The 16,419-nt window shown below is 49.1% G+C and overlaps 2 protein-coding genes across 2 annotated transcripts in view; both read left to right on the top strand.

The window, feature by feature from the left end:
- The first annotated feature begins 1,876 nt into the window (after window positions 1-1,876).
- On the top strand, window positions 1,877-10,146 carry KLHL33 (kelch like family member 33). The gene is made up of 5 exons (XM_080978138.1): window positions 1,877-1,896; window positions 4,304-4,852; window positions 5,014-5,962; window positions 6,766-6,936; window positions 7,573-10,146. Exons 2-5 carry the CDS (start codon window positions 4,327-4,329, stop codon window positions 8,174-8,176), a joined length of 2,250 nt encoding a protein of 749 aa, XP_080834264.1. The 5' UTR covers window positions 1,877-1,896; window positions 4,304-4,326; the 3' UTR covers window positions 8,177-10,146.
- An 878-nt stretch (window positions 10,147-11,024) lies between these two features.
- TEP1 (telomerase associated protein 1) overlaps window positions 11,025-16,419 on the top strand; it is a 54,264-nt gene continuing 48,869 nt past the window's right edge. The window contains exons 1-4 of the mRNA XM_080978140.1: window positions 11,025-11,124; window positions 13,378-13,656; window positions 14,650-14,973; window positions 15,868-16,020. Of these exons, the coding sequence (XP_080834266.1) occupies window positions 13,414-13,656; window positions 14,650-14,973; window positions 15,868-16,020 (720 nt within the window). The 5' untranslated portion in view covers window positions 11,025-11,124; window positions 13,378-13,413. The remainder of the gene's footprint in view (window positions 11,125-13,377; window positions 13,657-14,649; window positions 14,974-15,867; window positions 16,021-16,419) is intronic.

A 16,419-nucleotide genomic window follows, 5' to 3' on the forward strand; every position in this document is an offset into this window, starting at 1 on the left:
AGAGGGCACAACATGGCTATCATAGCTAGTAATCACTGTTAGCCATCTCTTCCACGAATTTATCCAATCCTCTTTTAAAGCCATCCCAGTTGGTGGCCCTGACTTGCCTCCTGGGGGAGCAAGTTCCATATACAGTGGTACCTCGGGTTACGTACGCTTCAGGTTACAGACACTTCAGGTTACAGACTCCGCTAACCCAGAAATAGTACCTCGGGTTAAGAACTTTACCTCAGGATGAGAACAGAAATCACGTGGTGGCAGCGGGAGGCCCCATTAGCTAAGGTGGTGCTTCAGGTTAAGAACAGTTTCAGGTTAAGAACGGACCTCCAGAACGAATTAAGTTATTAACCCGAGGTACCACTTTATACGTAAATATCTTTGTTAACTTATTTGTTAACTTCATTTGAAAGCAATAAAAAACGAAGTGCTCCTCTTTCCACCTGCCTTCTTCCATCTCAGTTCCTCTCTGTGTTTATGCTCCAGGTTAGGGGTCAGCAAATTTTTTCAGCAGGGGCCAGTCCACTGTCCCTCAGACCTTGTGGGGGGCTGGACTATATTTTGGGGAAATAAATGAACGGATTCCTATGCCCCACAAATAACCCAGAGATGCATTTTAAATAAAAGGACACATTCTACTCATGTAAAAACACGCTGATTCCCGGACTGTTCGCGAGCCGGATTTAGAAGGCGATTGGGCCGGATCCGGCCCCCGGGCCTTAGTTTGCCTACTCATGCTCCAGGTGTTTCTGCCCCCACCCCCATGCAAATCCCCTTGTTCTCTTTATGGCCCATTGGAAAAACCAGTCTGGACAAAAAGTTTTCCGAGACTGTTGAGGGAATTCCCCTATGATGTAAATGAAGCTGGCGAAGAGGAGATTAAAGAGCCCTTTTCCAGAGGTGCAGCCCTGTCCTAAAGAGGGCACGCCCATAATTATTTCTCATTCCGTTCCCAGATCTCAGGCCAGAACCTGGGCACATTTCTGTCCCCAGCTCAGCCGCCTCCATCGTACTCTGCTCCTTGCTCACGTTTTCCAGAGGCTCAGCTCTCCAGTCACAGAATCATAGAACTTGAAGAGACCCCAAGGATCACTGCCCCTTTCACCTTACTTAGAATTCCATAAGCTCTGAATATAAGAGGAAAGGAGGATATTATTCGTGGCTGCATGCCCACCAGACTGTGGAAGAGCATTCAATGCATAGCCACCACCCCCCCGCAAAAAAAATTACAGTGGTACCTCGGGTTAAGTACTTAATTCATTCCGGAGGTCCGTACTTAACCTGAAACTGTTCTTAACCTGAAGCACCACTTTAGCTAATGGGGCCTCCTGCTGCTGCCGTGCTGCCGGAGCACGATTTCTGTTCTCATCCTGAAGCAAAGTTCTTAACCCGAGGTAATATTTCTGGGTTAGCAGAGTCTGTAACCTGAAGCATATGTAACCTGAGGTACCACTGTAGTTTATTCTTCACAGACCTATAATTCCCAGCACCCTTAACAAACTACAGTCCCCAAGTTTCTTTGTAGGGGACAAAGATATGCTTTAAAGGTCAGCCTCAGATCCTGGAAAAACGCCGCATATAAAAAGCTTCCTGTCTTTTCCAGCCCCACATTCCATAATCTCTAGCTTTTTAGCGACGTAAACATTCCCAGCAATGTTCAAGGTGCTGTAAAAGGGGGGGGGGGGACTTGAATGATTCAGCCTGAATTTTTCGGTTCCTTGGACCAGTTGCATCTGGCTTTGACTTCTGCCTGCTCTCTCCTCCTTCAGTAGCTCAGGCCGGGCTATAATTAACCTCACCAGTTTCCACGTGGGCCAAATTCCCCAGAGGTCAACACTCCAGCTACGGGTTCTTCATTAGGCTAAGGAAAGTGCCCCCCTGCCTGGACAGGCCCAACAGGTGAGAGACTTGAGTTTGGGACCCCCCGGATGGTACTGAGCAGCTCAGCAATGCCGGGAGTATTTAGGAAGAGCTTTATTGTGGGGTGAGGGGGAGGGTTAGCTGTGGGGGGTGGGCTGTCCTATGGGGTTTGGATATATGCACACTGCCTTTTCCCCAATTAAGCTCTCAAGAAAGGCAGGTGTCTTAACCGCATCTCAACTTAAGCGCCTACGGCAGTTTTCTAAGAATGTACCAGGTGCGAAAGCACAACACAAACAGACATCCAGCCCTCCTCCTCGCAAACTGAGTCATACAACACACTCATGCATGTGAAACACATTACAGCAACACAGGTATGTCCCTGAGGAGACACCACAAAAATGCCGCACTGGCTAGAACATTGTGATCACTCTGGCTTCCAAGAAATTTGCACACAGCTTCACCGCATGTTCTCCGATTCGGATCACAAGCAGACATCACACAAAAGCAACATGCACACTCTTTGCAGCTGTAATTAAAGCACACTTGCTTTTTATGCATCATCTGCATAACACCCACCCACCCACACCAACAAAGGTTTTCCAATGTTTGCTGCAGGGAAAATGAGGGTGCTAAAAGGCAGGCTGGCAGCAGGGCTAGTTTCCCCTTCCCCTCCCTTTCTCCTCTTCCAGCCATTCTTCTCATTTTGGAGAGAGAGCTTTGTGTTTCACACATGGTGATGGAGAGAAGTGGACGATCCTGCCCTGTTTCCAGTGTCAAAATAGTACCTCGGGTTAAGAACTTTGCTTCAGGATGAGAACAGAAATCATGCTCTGGCGGCGCGGCGGCAGCAGGAGGCCCCATTAGCTAATGTGGTGCTTCAAGTTAAGAACAGTTTCAGGTTAAGAACGGACCTCCGGAACATATTAAGTACTTAACCCGAGGTACAACTGCACAGGGGCCGTGGGTCCCCTCCCAATATTTTCAAGAAGCAGGCCTGGTCCGTCTCCCCCCAAATCCCGTGGAAATCCTCAAAAGAACATGCCAGGATGAAGATGCTTGGCCCTGTCGTGTCCTTTTGAGAATCGTCAAAGGGACGCATGGGGCTAAGCATCTATGTTCCGCACGTTCCTTTCACAAAGCTAAGGCAGCTGGTGGTGGGTCGGTGAGGGATGGCGGGCTGAGTCGACCTGGCCAGGTTGGGGGGGGTGCCGCACGTGTGATGTCATGCATGTGCAACGGACCCCCACAATGTTGAGCGCATCTCGACACCTATGATATAAAGCACAACGGCATCATTTTAGACAGTCATGGCTTCCCTGTTGTCCCCCCCACAGAATCCTGGGAGATGTGGCTTGTTAAGTGTGTTGAGAGTTTGTTAGGAGACCCCTATACGCTTCCCAGAGCCACAATTCCCAGAGTGCTTTAACAATCAGTACAGGGAACAATGGAGCCTGCCGGCTGATTTTCCTGCAGAGCCCAGAGCCTCCATGGAGGCAGGGAAGGGCTTGAAGAAGCCAAGTGGGGAGATGGAACCAGAGATGAGAGTGACTGAATGGGAGGGTTCGGTTTTGCTACCTAAAAACCAGGCGCTGCCTTTGCAAATGGGATCCGACTCACCCACCCGGAGTGTGCGTTTGCAACCCTGACCTTGCCGCAACATGAATGAGTCTCGCAAGTGAGCATGCTGCACCTCTTCTTTAAAAGCTTAGTGGGTGGAGTGTGGAGAATAGTTTTCATCCATTTCTGAACTTCTTGCTTGCTCTTGAACCCCTGAACCATGACTCCTGAGTCTAGTGTCTGCTGCTATTATTTCTCTGAACTTACGGACAAGTAAGAGCCTCTGTTTGGGGGACCCAGGACAGTTAAGGGCACTGCAAACTGTAGCTCCGTGAGGGGGTAAACTACAATTCCCAGGATTCTTTGCGAGGAATGTGCTTTTAATGCATGGTGTGTATGCCGCCTTAGCCAACAATTTTAGAATATTTTACAGTCGAAATCTTTTTTATTCTTTGGTGTGAAATATTATCATGGTCGCAGCTGTCAGGAAAAGAAGCTCTGTCACCACACAAGCAATTGCGGTGTGGACTGTGGTAGTGTTTTAAATTTGGGTTACTTAAGAGCGTGTTTTGGGATGTAGCTGTGCATCTCCGTCTCCAGTTCTACGGCATTCCTTCACCTTCAGAAAGTTCTTCCTGGTGTTTAGTCGGAATCTCCTTTCTTGCAACACGAAGCCCAAGGTTTGGGTCGGACTCCCTCAGAAGGTGGTGTGGTGGACTCTCCTTCATTGGAGGTTGGACGGCCACCCACCATGGATACTCTAGCTGAGATCCCTGCATTGCAGGGGGCTGGACTGGATGACCCTCGAGGGTCCCTTCCCCTCTGCAGTTCTATGATTCCCCAGTGCTGCATTGCCTTATGATTTCCATTCCTTCTCTTCCCACAGGTCAGTCTTCTTTTCAAGAGGCGATGTCATGCACTGACAGCCCCTCAGAGGGCGCTGTGGGGCAGCAGCTGGAGCTGCGGAATGAGGGCCACGCCAATGGGTTCTTTGCTGTGGCTCAGCAGCTGAGAGAACAGCGCCATCTCGTGGACGTGGTTGTCACCCTGGGCCTAAGGGACTACGACGCCCACAGCGCTGTCCTTGCTGCAGTGAGCTCGGTCTTCCGGCAACGCTTGGAATGTGGGGAGCATGGCAAGGTGGAGCTGGATGGCGTGACCACACCATGCGGCTGGGAGGCCATCTTGAATTTTGCCTACACTGGGGAGCTGGAGGCCACACCAGAGAAGGCTGGGGAGATCTTGGATGCTGCAGAGGCCCTGGGTGTCCCTCGCGTGGCCGAGATTTGCAAGGCGGTGTTGATTGGGATGGAGGCAGAGGACAGGCTGAGTCCAGAGGATGAGAAATGGGAGACACTGCGGGGCCTGGAGGAGCTTTATGAGAAAGGCATCGGCTGGGACCTGGAGCTTAAAGCTGAGGAAGATATCTATCAAGGTGAACAAGGCAGAGCTTGAGGGAAAGCCCCACATACTGATAGGAAAGGGATCTGTGAGGTGGGATGGAATGGGAAGGCTAGATGTTTTGGGTTTGGGACTATAGGTTCCTAACTGAGATATGGCTGTTGGGTCCCCTGATCTCATCTTCCCTCCTTCCAGTTCACCGACTAGCCTTGGCCTGCGGCTGCGAGTTTTTCCACGGCATGTTCACCAGCGGCATGAAGGAATCCCACCAGGTGGACGCCCCTCTCTGCACCCGCTTCACCTCAACTGATCTGGGCCTGGTCATCTCCTTCGTGTACTCGGGAACACTGACAGGTGGATGGGACAACCTCTTTGATGCTGCCCAGGCTGCCCTCCAGTATCAGGTCTCCGGCATCTTGGAACTCTGCCTGGATTTCTTCCGCCACAAGCTGACTCCCGAATCCAGCTTGGATGTCCTCTCTTTCGCACGTGCCTACGGCCTTCATGATCTGGAAAGCGCCGCGGAGAACTTTGTGCTGAGGAACTTTGCTCACGTCACGAGGACACCCAAGTTCCTGGACCTTCCGGCCAGCCAGCTAGTGCACTTCCTCAGCTCTGATGCCCTCTATATCCTCAATGAATTGGAGGCCTTCCAAGGAGCCATCCGATGGCTGGAAGCTGACCGGGAAGGACGGATGGACTGTGCTGAGCAAGTCTTGCGTTGCATCAGGTTCCCTCTGATGTCCACCCGGGAGCTCAAACAGGTTCGCGCGGAAGAAATGATGGCCTCCCCAGGCTGGCTCTATAGCCTCATGGTCGAGTCCCTAGCTAGCATCCCACCAGGCCCTTCCAAGCTGGAGCAACTCCCTTGCAGGGTGAGGTACCCAGAGAAGGTGATTGCCATCAGCGGAGGAGATACGCTGGCAAAGAATATGGCCACTCGCAGCCCTAGCCGGGACTTATGGTTCACCCACCGGTTCATTAGCAGCATTGGATTGGTCAAGCAGGTTGAGTGGCGTCGTCTTGGGGAGCTCCCAGAGGGGGCACGCTTCCGGCATGCTGTGGCAGTCAAGGACAACGTGATGTACATCTTTGGTGGAAAGGACTACTATGGGACCCGGGACACCATGTGCTCAGTGTTCAAGTGAGAGGAGGATTCTTGCCTTTGGAATTAGAGTGGGTGAGAGGGAAAGAACCAGGTTGCAAGTTCCGCGATGTGAGAAGAGTTGTGGGTGGGGCATGGGAAGGATAGACAGGTCTTCAGAATCAGTATTTCAGCTGGGAGATCATCAGTACAGTTGCGTAGGCCAGAGTGGAGGTGGATGTTTGGAGAAGTAGTCTATTGAACAGGGTGATAAGGGGGCAAAAGAGGGGTGGGGGGCAAAAGCAGGTGTCAGAGAAGACGTGCAGCAGTCAGAATGTTCATAACTGGTGCTGGCCTGACCTGCAGAGTTTTATAGGGCTCTCCAGCCAATTAGAAGACTGGGCTGGGAGCCAATCAAAGCCTGGTACACAGGCAGTGAGAAAGATTAGAAGACCCCCTCACATCTTATTCCTGATTGGCTGCAGCTTCCACCAGGAGCAGCAGCCCCAATAGGTTTTGGCCCATCCCTGGGTTCCAGTAACATATGCCCTGGATGTTAGTGATTGACTGGCTCAAGAGAATGAAAAATAGATCGTTGGTGTGCTGCCCTTCTAGCAATACATAGCTCTCTGATCAGGTTCCTCAAACAGGAAGGGACATGTTGCCTTTGGCAGCATTTGGCTGTCCAGAAATTTGACATGGATGTTCTAAAGCCACTGTGGAAAAGGTGGAAAGATGTGAAGGACAGACAACATAATGAGGGATGCTTCTGAACCTTTAATTTTAGGAACAGATTCAGAGTTGCGGGGATGTGGAGTTGCTTCCAAGCGCCATCTTTGTTCCCTGACACTCCCCTCTTGCAGGTTCGACCCTCTCTGTGGGAGTTGGGAGCGGTTGGCCGACATGACAAGTCACCGGAGCTACTTCCAGGTGCTCTACCAGGATGGCTTTTTCTATGCCCTGGGAGGCAGCTCCAACGATGCCTACTGCCTGGATACAGTGGAGTGCTATGACCCCCAGACCAATGCCTGGAGGTGAGGAATTGTGTGTTGGGGGGGGGGGGCTTTGTCAAACCTCACCTGGCGTCCAGTATCGGGCACAGCGTTTTCATCTGCATATAGACACATGGAACGGGTTCAGAGGAGGGTAACCATCAGGAAAACAAGTCCAAGAGTGAAGGAACTGGATAAATTTTAACCTGGGGAGTAAAAGACTGAGGTGGGACCCAGGTAACAAATGATTTTGGGGTTTGTGTGAGAGAGTGACAAAGTAAAATATTGAAATGAGGAGCACAAGTTTCTCAGGAGCACAAAAAACGACAATAGTGCCTGTACATTTTGCCTTAAATTTCAGGTTGTACAGATGCTAGAAACTTTTAAAGTGGCATCAAATCACTTTACACAGTTGTGGCTTACCCTAAGAAACCTTGGGAATTGTAGTTTCCTGGAGAAGTTAGACTGGCTAGACCTCCTTGTGTTCTTCCGCCAGCCGATGAAGACCTTTATATTCCAACACGCTTTGGGGAACTGACTGTTTCTGAGGAAAGGGCTGGCACTGTGATGCCCCTATTGTTGCTGGTGTTGGGGGACCACCACCACCTCTTGCCATTATGAATGGTTTAACTGTGTTGTGTGACTAATATACATTTCCTCCCTGTTCCTTCCCACTAGGCCATGTGAACCTCTGCCCGCTCCACTCTGTGGCCACGCAGCCTGCATCCTGGACGGAGTCATCTACGTCTCCGGGGGCAGCGACGGCTCATGCCGCTGCCAGTCTTCCCTGATCCAGTACCGCCCGGGCGCAGCGCCCATCCCGCTGGCCATGATGCGAGAGGAGCGCGCAGGCCACAACATGGAAGCCATGGGTGGGCACATCTACGTGGCGGGAGGCCTGCGATGGCGGGATGGACACGGGGGCTACGCCGACCAGCTGGCCTGCGAAGTGTACAGCCCGGGCCTGGACGTGTGGGCCGCCCTTGCCCCTCTGCCACAGGCCCACGTCATCGCCGCCTCCACCGTCTTGGACGGAGAGCTCTACATCATGGGAGGCTACAGCCACAACACCTATCGCGACACCCACTTGATCCACTGCTACAACCCGACCCATGACCGCTGGGTCAGCGTCGGGACGCTGCCTCAGGCTTACGCAGACCTCAGGGCCTGCATCTTAGAAGTTCCTCCTTCTCTGAGGAGGAAACAGCCCTCGCCCTTAGATACGGCTAGTGTGGAGATCCCTGCTGATTCTTTGACAGAGTTGCCGTATCAGTACTCCTGAGACACCTCCCCAGTTTTATGTGGAATCACCTGCACAGCTTTAATAGGGGCAGAAACTCTAGGAATGCTTTGAACATGCATGTGTGATTTCTCTGTGATTGTGCTGCAGAGGCAGGGGGAGCTGGCAGTCCTTTGCACATTAACTGGACTCCAGCTCCCATTAACCGTAGCCAGCATGGCCGGCTGTTGAGGATTATAAGAGCCTAGCCTAAAAGGACCGCTAATGGGTGCCAGGGTACCCACCTTCTATGGGTGGGTCCCAGTGATTATCCCCTAAAAAAAAAAAACCCCAACAAGGCACAACAGAAAGTTCTGTCTCTCTGCTCAACTTGTGGCTGAGCTTCTCCTACATTGAACGCACCCCTTAAATGTGCTCACATTTCATTGGATGATGACTTGACACCCAACCTCTGTTCTGAACTGAGCAGTGCAAAGAGCTTCCCTCTCAGAGTGACTGTGACTGTGGCTGGTGTAGGTGATGTGGCAGCCATTTTGGGTCATCTCACCTGCCTCATGGCCCCAAAGAGGTTGGCAATGCCTCGTTCCCACACCCCTGCTGTATACTTCAGGGACTAGAGGACCCTCAAGGTCCCTTCCAACTCTACTGTCCTATGATACACATGACTCACTTGAAAAAAACTTTGCAAGGGAGGTAATGTGAAAATTCTGCCTGAGGTGTTAATACCATTTGATGCTGCAGTTACCAAGAAATAACCATGACTTGTGTGAACCAGCCTGGTGTTTCTAATGGAACCACACCAAGCAAAAAACAAAGGGCAGCAGTGTTGTTTTTAAACCACCGCTGTATTTCCACTACGCTTTGTTAAAGCTGCATCTGTTGAATTTCTGCCTGTTGTGCAGCTGTTAAAAAGGCAAGCACTTCTGTGAGGAACAAGCAGAGAGGCAAAATGCTGTGGGCGAGGGTGGGGTATCCCCCACTTCCTTCAATGTGATGAAGTTATCAGAAAGAAGAGTTGAATTCTTCAGTCTTGATTGGGGTGGAATATTTTTGACTGGCAGGCCTTGAACTCTGTTAACACCCCTTGCTTGACTGCCTGGAGGAGAAAGAGGGTAATATTTAGATTCAATGCTGCACCGACTTAGGCCCTGCCTACTGTTGCCCCCTCAGAAGAGAATGCAGCCCACCCTCTGAGAAAAGCTCACCACCCCCTGTGCTAGATAGGGTTCAATGCAAGAGCCTCTCTATTAAGCGATGAGTTGCAAAATGATGTGTATACAACAATTAAGCTGCCCACTATTTAGCTTATAACACATGTTATCGTAGGTGGTGTTTTGCTTGTTTTAAAAAATATGGCTGTGATTATTCCTGCTCTTAAGGCACATTACTTCACTTTCCCATTGGGGTTGCCAGCTTTTCTTCCTGGATTTTTAATGCTATTGCACGGCCCTTGCCAGATTTTCAAACGGGCCACTGCAGCTTTAAAGGCAGTCTGCAGACAATGCTTGTGTTCCTGCTGGTGGAAACCTTAACCTGCTGATTCATGCATATCAAACATCTGCTAAAGGGCCACCCTCTGCTATACATTTAAAGCAATATCTTACCACTTTAAACGGGTCACGGTTTCCCCCAAAGAATCTTCAAGCACATTGCCTATTCTTCTACAGTCCTTCATTGCATATTTGTTGCGAGCAGGGATTTTCAATTCTGATAAATATGAAAGATCAGAAAAGAGAAAGGCTTCTTTGTGTTGACGAGATGAGAGTTTGTTTCAGATTAGACCTCTCATTGAGTCTGTATACATACTTAAGGCACATATGTAAGAGGCTTGTTTATATTTTGGCAATGTTTTCGCCAAACGTAGCTGCATTGTTGCATACTTTATGGATGTCCCACAATCATTTTATAAAGTAGCTGTTTTCTGTGCTACAAATCAAGCACTGCCAGGAGTTTTTTCTTTCTTTTTGTTTTCTAATGCATTACTTATCAATAAAAAATTCGGTGTGGTGTGAGCAATTTTTTATTCTGAAAGTGTGGCCCAGAGAAAAAGTGTGGGGAACTGTATACTATAATACGTTTGAGAGGGGGGCTCTCAAGTAAAACTTCATGCCTCTGATACCTCACCCCCTCACCCCACCCAATTCTTTAATTATGGGCTCAATTTTGCAGGGCTCTCTTCCAATCAAGGTCTGATTATGTCCCTTTCCTACTGGCCTCTCCACACTTAACAAATACTTTAAAAAAAATAGTTGGGGAAGAGGGGTTATTGGGCTGTTTTTGTTTTTATTATGTATTTTGTGTTTTTATATGGTGATTTTCTGTCGTAACCACCCTGAGACATGTGGGTACAAGACAGTATACATATTATTATTATTATTAATTATTATTATTAATACAGCAACCCATGAGATATTTTAATTGGCATTTGATTTTATAGTCACAACTGATTCATTTTATAAAATTATTTTTTGTATCCCATCTTTGTGAACTGCATGGACGCTCTTGCAGTCGAGTGATTTATAAACAAAACGACTAAGTCGAAGCTGGAGCCAGGACTGCCGCTTCCTCCCTTTCCAACTCCTTGAACGGTGAGTGCGCTCTCCGGATTCAAGAGCCAGGACTCCTGGGTTCTTCTCGTGCAACATGAGCTCTAACGGGTTAAAAACCGTGGCGGACCAGAGAGGTCAGGCTTCCCGGGTTTCCTCGCTCAAAGCCTTTTTCTGAAACTTGACGCCTTATAAGCCACCAGCCGGGACTGCCTTCTTTCTCCGGGGGCTCTAGCGCGGACGAAATCCGGTGACTCGGACACCTGAGTCTCTCCGGAGGTGCGTGGGATTTTGCTGCCGGGAGGGAGGCAGGGAGGGAGACGCTTCTTGGGCGCAGTCCAGGCTCCGCCTAGGCGGTGCTTGCGCCGGCTGTGGTTTCTCCGCTTGAGCTTCCGCGTCCGGGAAGCGCTGGCTGGAGGCGTGCAGGCGACTCGGTTTTCTGGGGTGGATGAGCACCGACCTCTCCAAGAAAACCGATAAAACAGGGTCTGTTGGTGGGGCTGACCTCCCACCCCGTACCTCTCCAAAGGCGGTTAGGGGGTGGCGCCGGCTAATATTTCAAGGAAAGAGGCTGTAGGTTGCAGCAGAGGCGGACCTCGCCTTGAGAGTCCTTTTGCAAATTTCGCAGAAGAGGGGGGGAAATCCCTGATAGAAGGAAAGAGAAAGAGAAAGATTGTGGAATGCGAGAAAGAGAAAGATTGTGATCAGCTCAGGTGGGTGGTATATAATAATAATAAATCTAAATGGAGGGAGGAAGCAGCTTATAGAGGTGACTCTTTGGCCAACCTGTACCGAATTTGCAAGCCTGAATGAATTCGGGTGGAATTGGTTTCCTGCATCGCGCGCAAACCATGGTTTCTGGTTGCCGACTGGCAAGCGGCGATAAGGGGCTGCTGGGGGTGTGTGTGGCTCCTGTGCCTTTAACATTCATTAACTTAAAGCTTCTGCGAGCGATGGGTGTGGCTCAGTGGTAGAGTTTGGCATGTATAGGTTGCCAGGTTCAGTATATCTGCTTTGGGGCTGGGAGAGAGAGAGAGATCACTGCATGAAACCCGGAAGAGTCGCTGCAGGTCAGTGTATGCATTACTGAGCCAGATGGACTCAGTGGTCTGGCTTTGGTATATATGGCAGTTCCCTATGGATGTTTGCCCAACGCGTTTGTTTGTTGAATGTGCAGAATAGGAGATAAGGGAGGGAGTTTCATTGCGGCGGGCGCCAACGCTGCAGGGAAATACAGGAACTGAAAGCAGGAACCGAGAGACAGTGGCTTCATTTAAACAAGGGAATTAATTGAATTAACCAGGAGGCAGGAAGAGCTTGGGGGTTGTGGCTGGGGGTGGTTGTGCAAGGCTTTGTGACTCAGTGAACATTTGGATAGGGTGGAATGCTGTGGGTGCAGCTATGAGTGGCAGGGTGGGTGGGCCCTACCTGGGCCTTTGGACTTCTAAGGAGTCTTCCAACTTCATTTCCTCAAATTTTCTGCTTTTCAAAAAAAAATGTTATTTTCACTATGGTGCCACAAGGGGGTGCTGTGCTAAAAGGATGCATAACCCTAAACCTGGGGTCTTTTACACCCTAAGTGTTGAAAGGATACCACCCCACAACTGCAACATTTCTCACTGAAAGCTTGCGTGAAGCATTTCCTCAGATCCATTGAGACCCGACAACATTAGGAGAGCCATAGGTTTCTCATTCCCGGCTGAAACCCAGCAATGTTTGCTTAAAGAAGTGGCAGTATGGGGGTCTAAGAAACACTTCATTAAAATACCAGCATGTTAAATTCACACTAACGGATGCCTAGTTTGTTCATTAACTTGTGCAGCTGATTTGCAGGAAGCTTTCTAGGTGCTATGTGCAACGTGACGGTACAAAGGTAGAAACACAGGAATTGGTAAGGGACCTCAGTGGTCATCTTAGCCCATGCAGGTATCCCACTGCTACAGCAGCCTTGATAAGGTGACCAGCCAGCCTTTTAATAAAAACTTTTGAGCAGCCACTGCAAATCTTGCCACTCTTACCTGCCACAAATCTGTTGAAGAGTTGCACAGCAAATATGATTTTGCTTGATCATTGCCATCGAGTATCCTGCTTAACACATGCAGAATAAACTTTCCCTTGGTTCTGAATGCCAAGAACAGTGTAATAAACAATGATAATGATTATTGAGCACCAGAGATGCCATTCTGCAAGAATTTTACGCCCCTCTAAGTATTCTGAAGGCATCGTCCGGAATTGCAAAGCCACGAAAACAATTACAAATCCAATACAGGTACTGAGTGGGCTGAAGATCTCCACTTAAGACAGCTGGTTAAAAAAGAAATTATTTTAAATACAATAAAGTTCCTGTTTAATAAATAATGGTGGGGTGGTGGTGGTTTTCCAACAAGTAGGTGCCACTACACCAAAGGCCCGATTATGACATAGTGTGGAGTTGATCCTCCTGAGGTCGTTGCATGTAGCACAGCCTTCTCCTGCAGAATAATAATAATAATAATAATTTATTATTTAAACCCTGCCCATCTGGCTGGGTTTCCCCAACCACTCTGGGCGGCTTCCAACAAAAGATTAAAAATGCATTAAGAGTGTAGCATTCAGCTGGTTTTATAAGGGATGAGAGGCTCTTTCAGGTATCCTGGTCTCAAATCTGCATAGGGCTTGTTCGCGTTGAGTTCCAAAGTCTATTCTTTCTCTTTGCAGACGTCCAAGCACCCAGCGGCCTTCCCAGTGAAGTCCATGGATTCCTCTGCCTCCTTCTTTGGGGAGAAGCCCTTGCTTCATGCTTGCGCCCCTGCTTCTCTCACCCTTCCAAAGCTGGAGGAAGTCCAGGCCCGACTCTTGCAGCCCATTACTCCGTCTGCTTCATGGCTAGCCTCGCTGAAGCCCCTCAGTGTCCAGAGCCAGGTCGTGGCGGGCTCCTTGACAACGCCAAATCCTCTGGATTTCAAATGGCTCGACTCAGTCCTTGAGCAGACACAGGTAAGCATGGCTGTGGTAATGCTAGTAGCAATAACACCACCAACAATAACTATTTCACAAGAGATGGTTTATTTGGATGCATGTCTGATCCATGATGGGGTTAATGGTCAAAGCCCTCCCCACCCAAAGAATCCTGGGGAAGACACTTTTGTGACCATGCTAGAAAGGCAGTTTTTTCACAAAAGGATAATTCTTAGGTGTGCTCAGAAACGGAAGCCACAAGGCGTCATCACTAGGAGTTGATTCAAACGGAGCTGGGGTTTCTTTTCCTTTTCCCCCTTTGGGTGCTCCCAGATGGGTGGGTGTGGTGGGATCAGTTCTGTTCCTGCACATCCCTACTGTAGGCGGGGAGATTTTGATGCAGGAAAAAGGTTTCAACATTTCAGAAGTAGCGTAGTACCAGGAAATAGGCCCTGTGTGATACACCTGAATGTGTAGATCTGCGCTGCAGGCCGGTGTGCTGCTGCTGCTATACCTGCCCCCCCCCCCCCCCGCCCAGTGTTCTGTTGCCAGCCAAGGGAAGTCAGAGTTGTATGGCAGATGTAAAGGCGAATGGGATTCTACTTGGCGTTAAGCTTTTTCATGTGTTACGCTGAGCACAGGTGCAGGCTGTCTATATAGGTACATGTCTTTGTGCGAAAGCGTGTACGCTTGCTGATTTGTACAGTGGTACCTCAGTTTAAGTACTTAATTCGTTCCGGAGGTCCGTACTTAACCTGAAACTGTTCTTAACCTGAAGCACCACTTTAGCTAATGGGGCCTCCACTGCCGCCGTGCCGCCGGAGCACGATTTCTGTTCTCATCCTGAAGCAAAGTTCTTAACCTGAAGCACTATTTCTGGGTTAGTGGAGTCTGTAACCTGAAGCGTATGTAACCCGAGGTACCACTGTACAGCCAAGTGTATTCCACACACTGTGTATACACTTGTGGGTGGTATTGCATAAACAGCCTCATTCCTGCCACTAATTGTTCCTTTATCGTTCCCTACTCCAGGCAACGCAGCCTGCAGCATCCGAGGTGAAGAAACTTGTGTCGTATTCTGCCTTCTCTGAACCAAGGCTGCTCTGGTTGGAGAATTCCCTTCTGAAGCAGCCTGCCCACTTGGCTGTTCAGGGGCTGGAGGAATCCAAGGCTCGCCTGCTGCGTCCTATTTCCACCTGTGTTGCTTTATCAAAGCCTTTGGATGTGCAGGTCTCTCCCCTATTGGATCCTCAGGAAAGAATCTGTGCCTCAACATCCTTGGGGTTGCCACCAGGTTACACAGCCCAGGATGAGACTTTTGGACCAAGCACCAAACTGGAAGAACCACATTTGCAAGTAAGACTTTAGTTGGACAAGGACCTATGCAGGCCAGGCCCAATTGCTGGAGTATTTTCATGGCAAGAGGGTATTGTGTGAGGGAGGTTTCAGCAGCAGTAACTTTGGCCAGCTGGAGAAGGTTGGGTTGGATGGCAAAGGGAATGGAGGAAAGTTTTATAGCCGGGAAAAAACAACCATCTAGGCAATTAGGAAAACCTGGGTTTTAAGAGTTTTCCTTCCATAAATTCGGGCCAGCAGCCAAAGCAGTGGCCCTCCACTGGACTACAAATCCCATCATCACTGATCGTTTGCTGGGGTTGATGGGATTTGAAGTCCGAAAACATCTGCAGGGTCACAGGTTCCCCATCCCTGAGCTTGAGGGGGAATCCTCAGTCATAATCTACACATGTTCATTGCTATTTTTACTTGGGTGAAGGTTTCTTGGTAGTGGCGCCCACCCTGTGGAACACCCTCCCACCAGATGTCAAAGGAAAAAACAACTACCAGACTTTTAGGAGACATCTGAAGGCAGCCCTGTTTAGGGAAGCTTTTAATAGGAAGGACTATTGTATTTTAATATTTTGTTGGAAGCTGCCCAGAGTGGCTGGGGAAACCCAGCCAGATGGGCAGGGTATAAATAAAAAAATATTATTATTATTATTTACAAACTACATCTGAGGAGTGTGGCCAGATGTGGCCACAATTAATACACACTTTAACATTACTGGTTGTGGACGCTTTTTTTTGTTTTCAGGGGTTTCAGATGAAGCATTTGCACGGGTCTTGTGCCTGAGAACTTTGCTGGTGTTTCTATACTCACTGGTAAAAGACACCTGGAAAATGAATATTGGATAATGCTTGTAGAGTGGTTGCAACTTTGACTAAGGGACAGTGGGGTTTCTTCCCCTGCAGGAGGAAAGGGATGAGGCGGAAGCTGCTGGCGCCATCCCAGAGTATGTTCTCACTTTGCCCGAAGATGACCTGAAAGTGCAGTCGGAAGAGGACGATTCTTTGGCTGATGAGCTGCCTGTGGAGAGCAAAGAGCAGCAAGTGAAAGATCAAAAGGTGAGAGGTGTTGTGCTGGTAGGAACTAGGGGTTGGGGAGACTTTGGATTCACCTTGCAATTAAAAACAAATTGCCTATTTTGCAATTTCCAAAGTGTTATGTGAACTGGAATACTGTATTTTTCCTTCTAAGTTCACTTTGCTCCAAATTTTGCAGTACAGTTCTCCAGCCAAATAACAGATTGTTATGGGTTGGGGGTCAGTCTGGATGACCATACACCCTTCCAAACCTGTGATTCTGTGCATCAGAACAAGTCAGACTAGCTCCTTTGTGGCAGCTTAGCTAATTTTACCCATCACTTGTTTCTTAGAGTGAGTTCTATTGCTGTAGAGACAAATGGGTGGGTCTTCTTCCACCACGCTTGGCTGGATACTGGGTCATTCTGGGATGGAGAAGAA

This window comes from Podarcis pityusensis, assembly GCF_964106645.2.
Source record: "Podarcis pityusensis genome assembly, chromosome: 13".
NCBI classification, from domain to species: Eukaryota; Metazoa; Chordata; class Lepidosauria; order Squamata; family Lacertidae; genus Podarcis; species Podarcis pityusensis.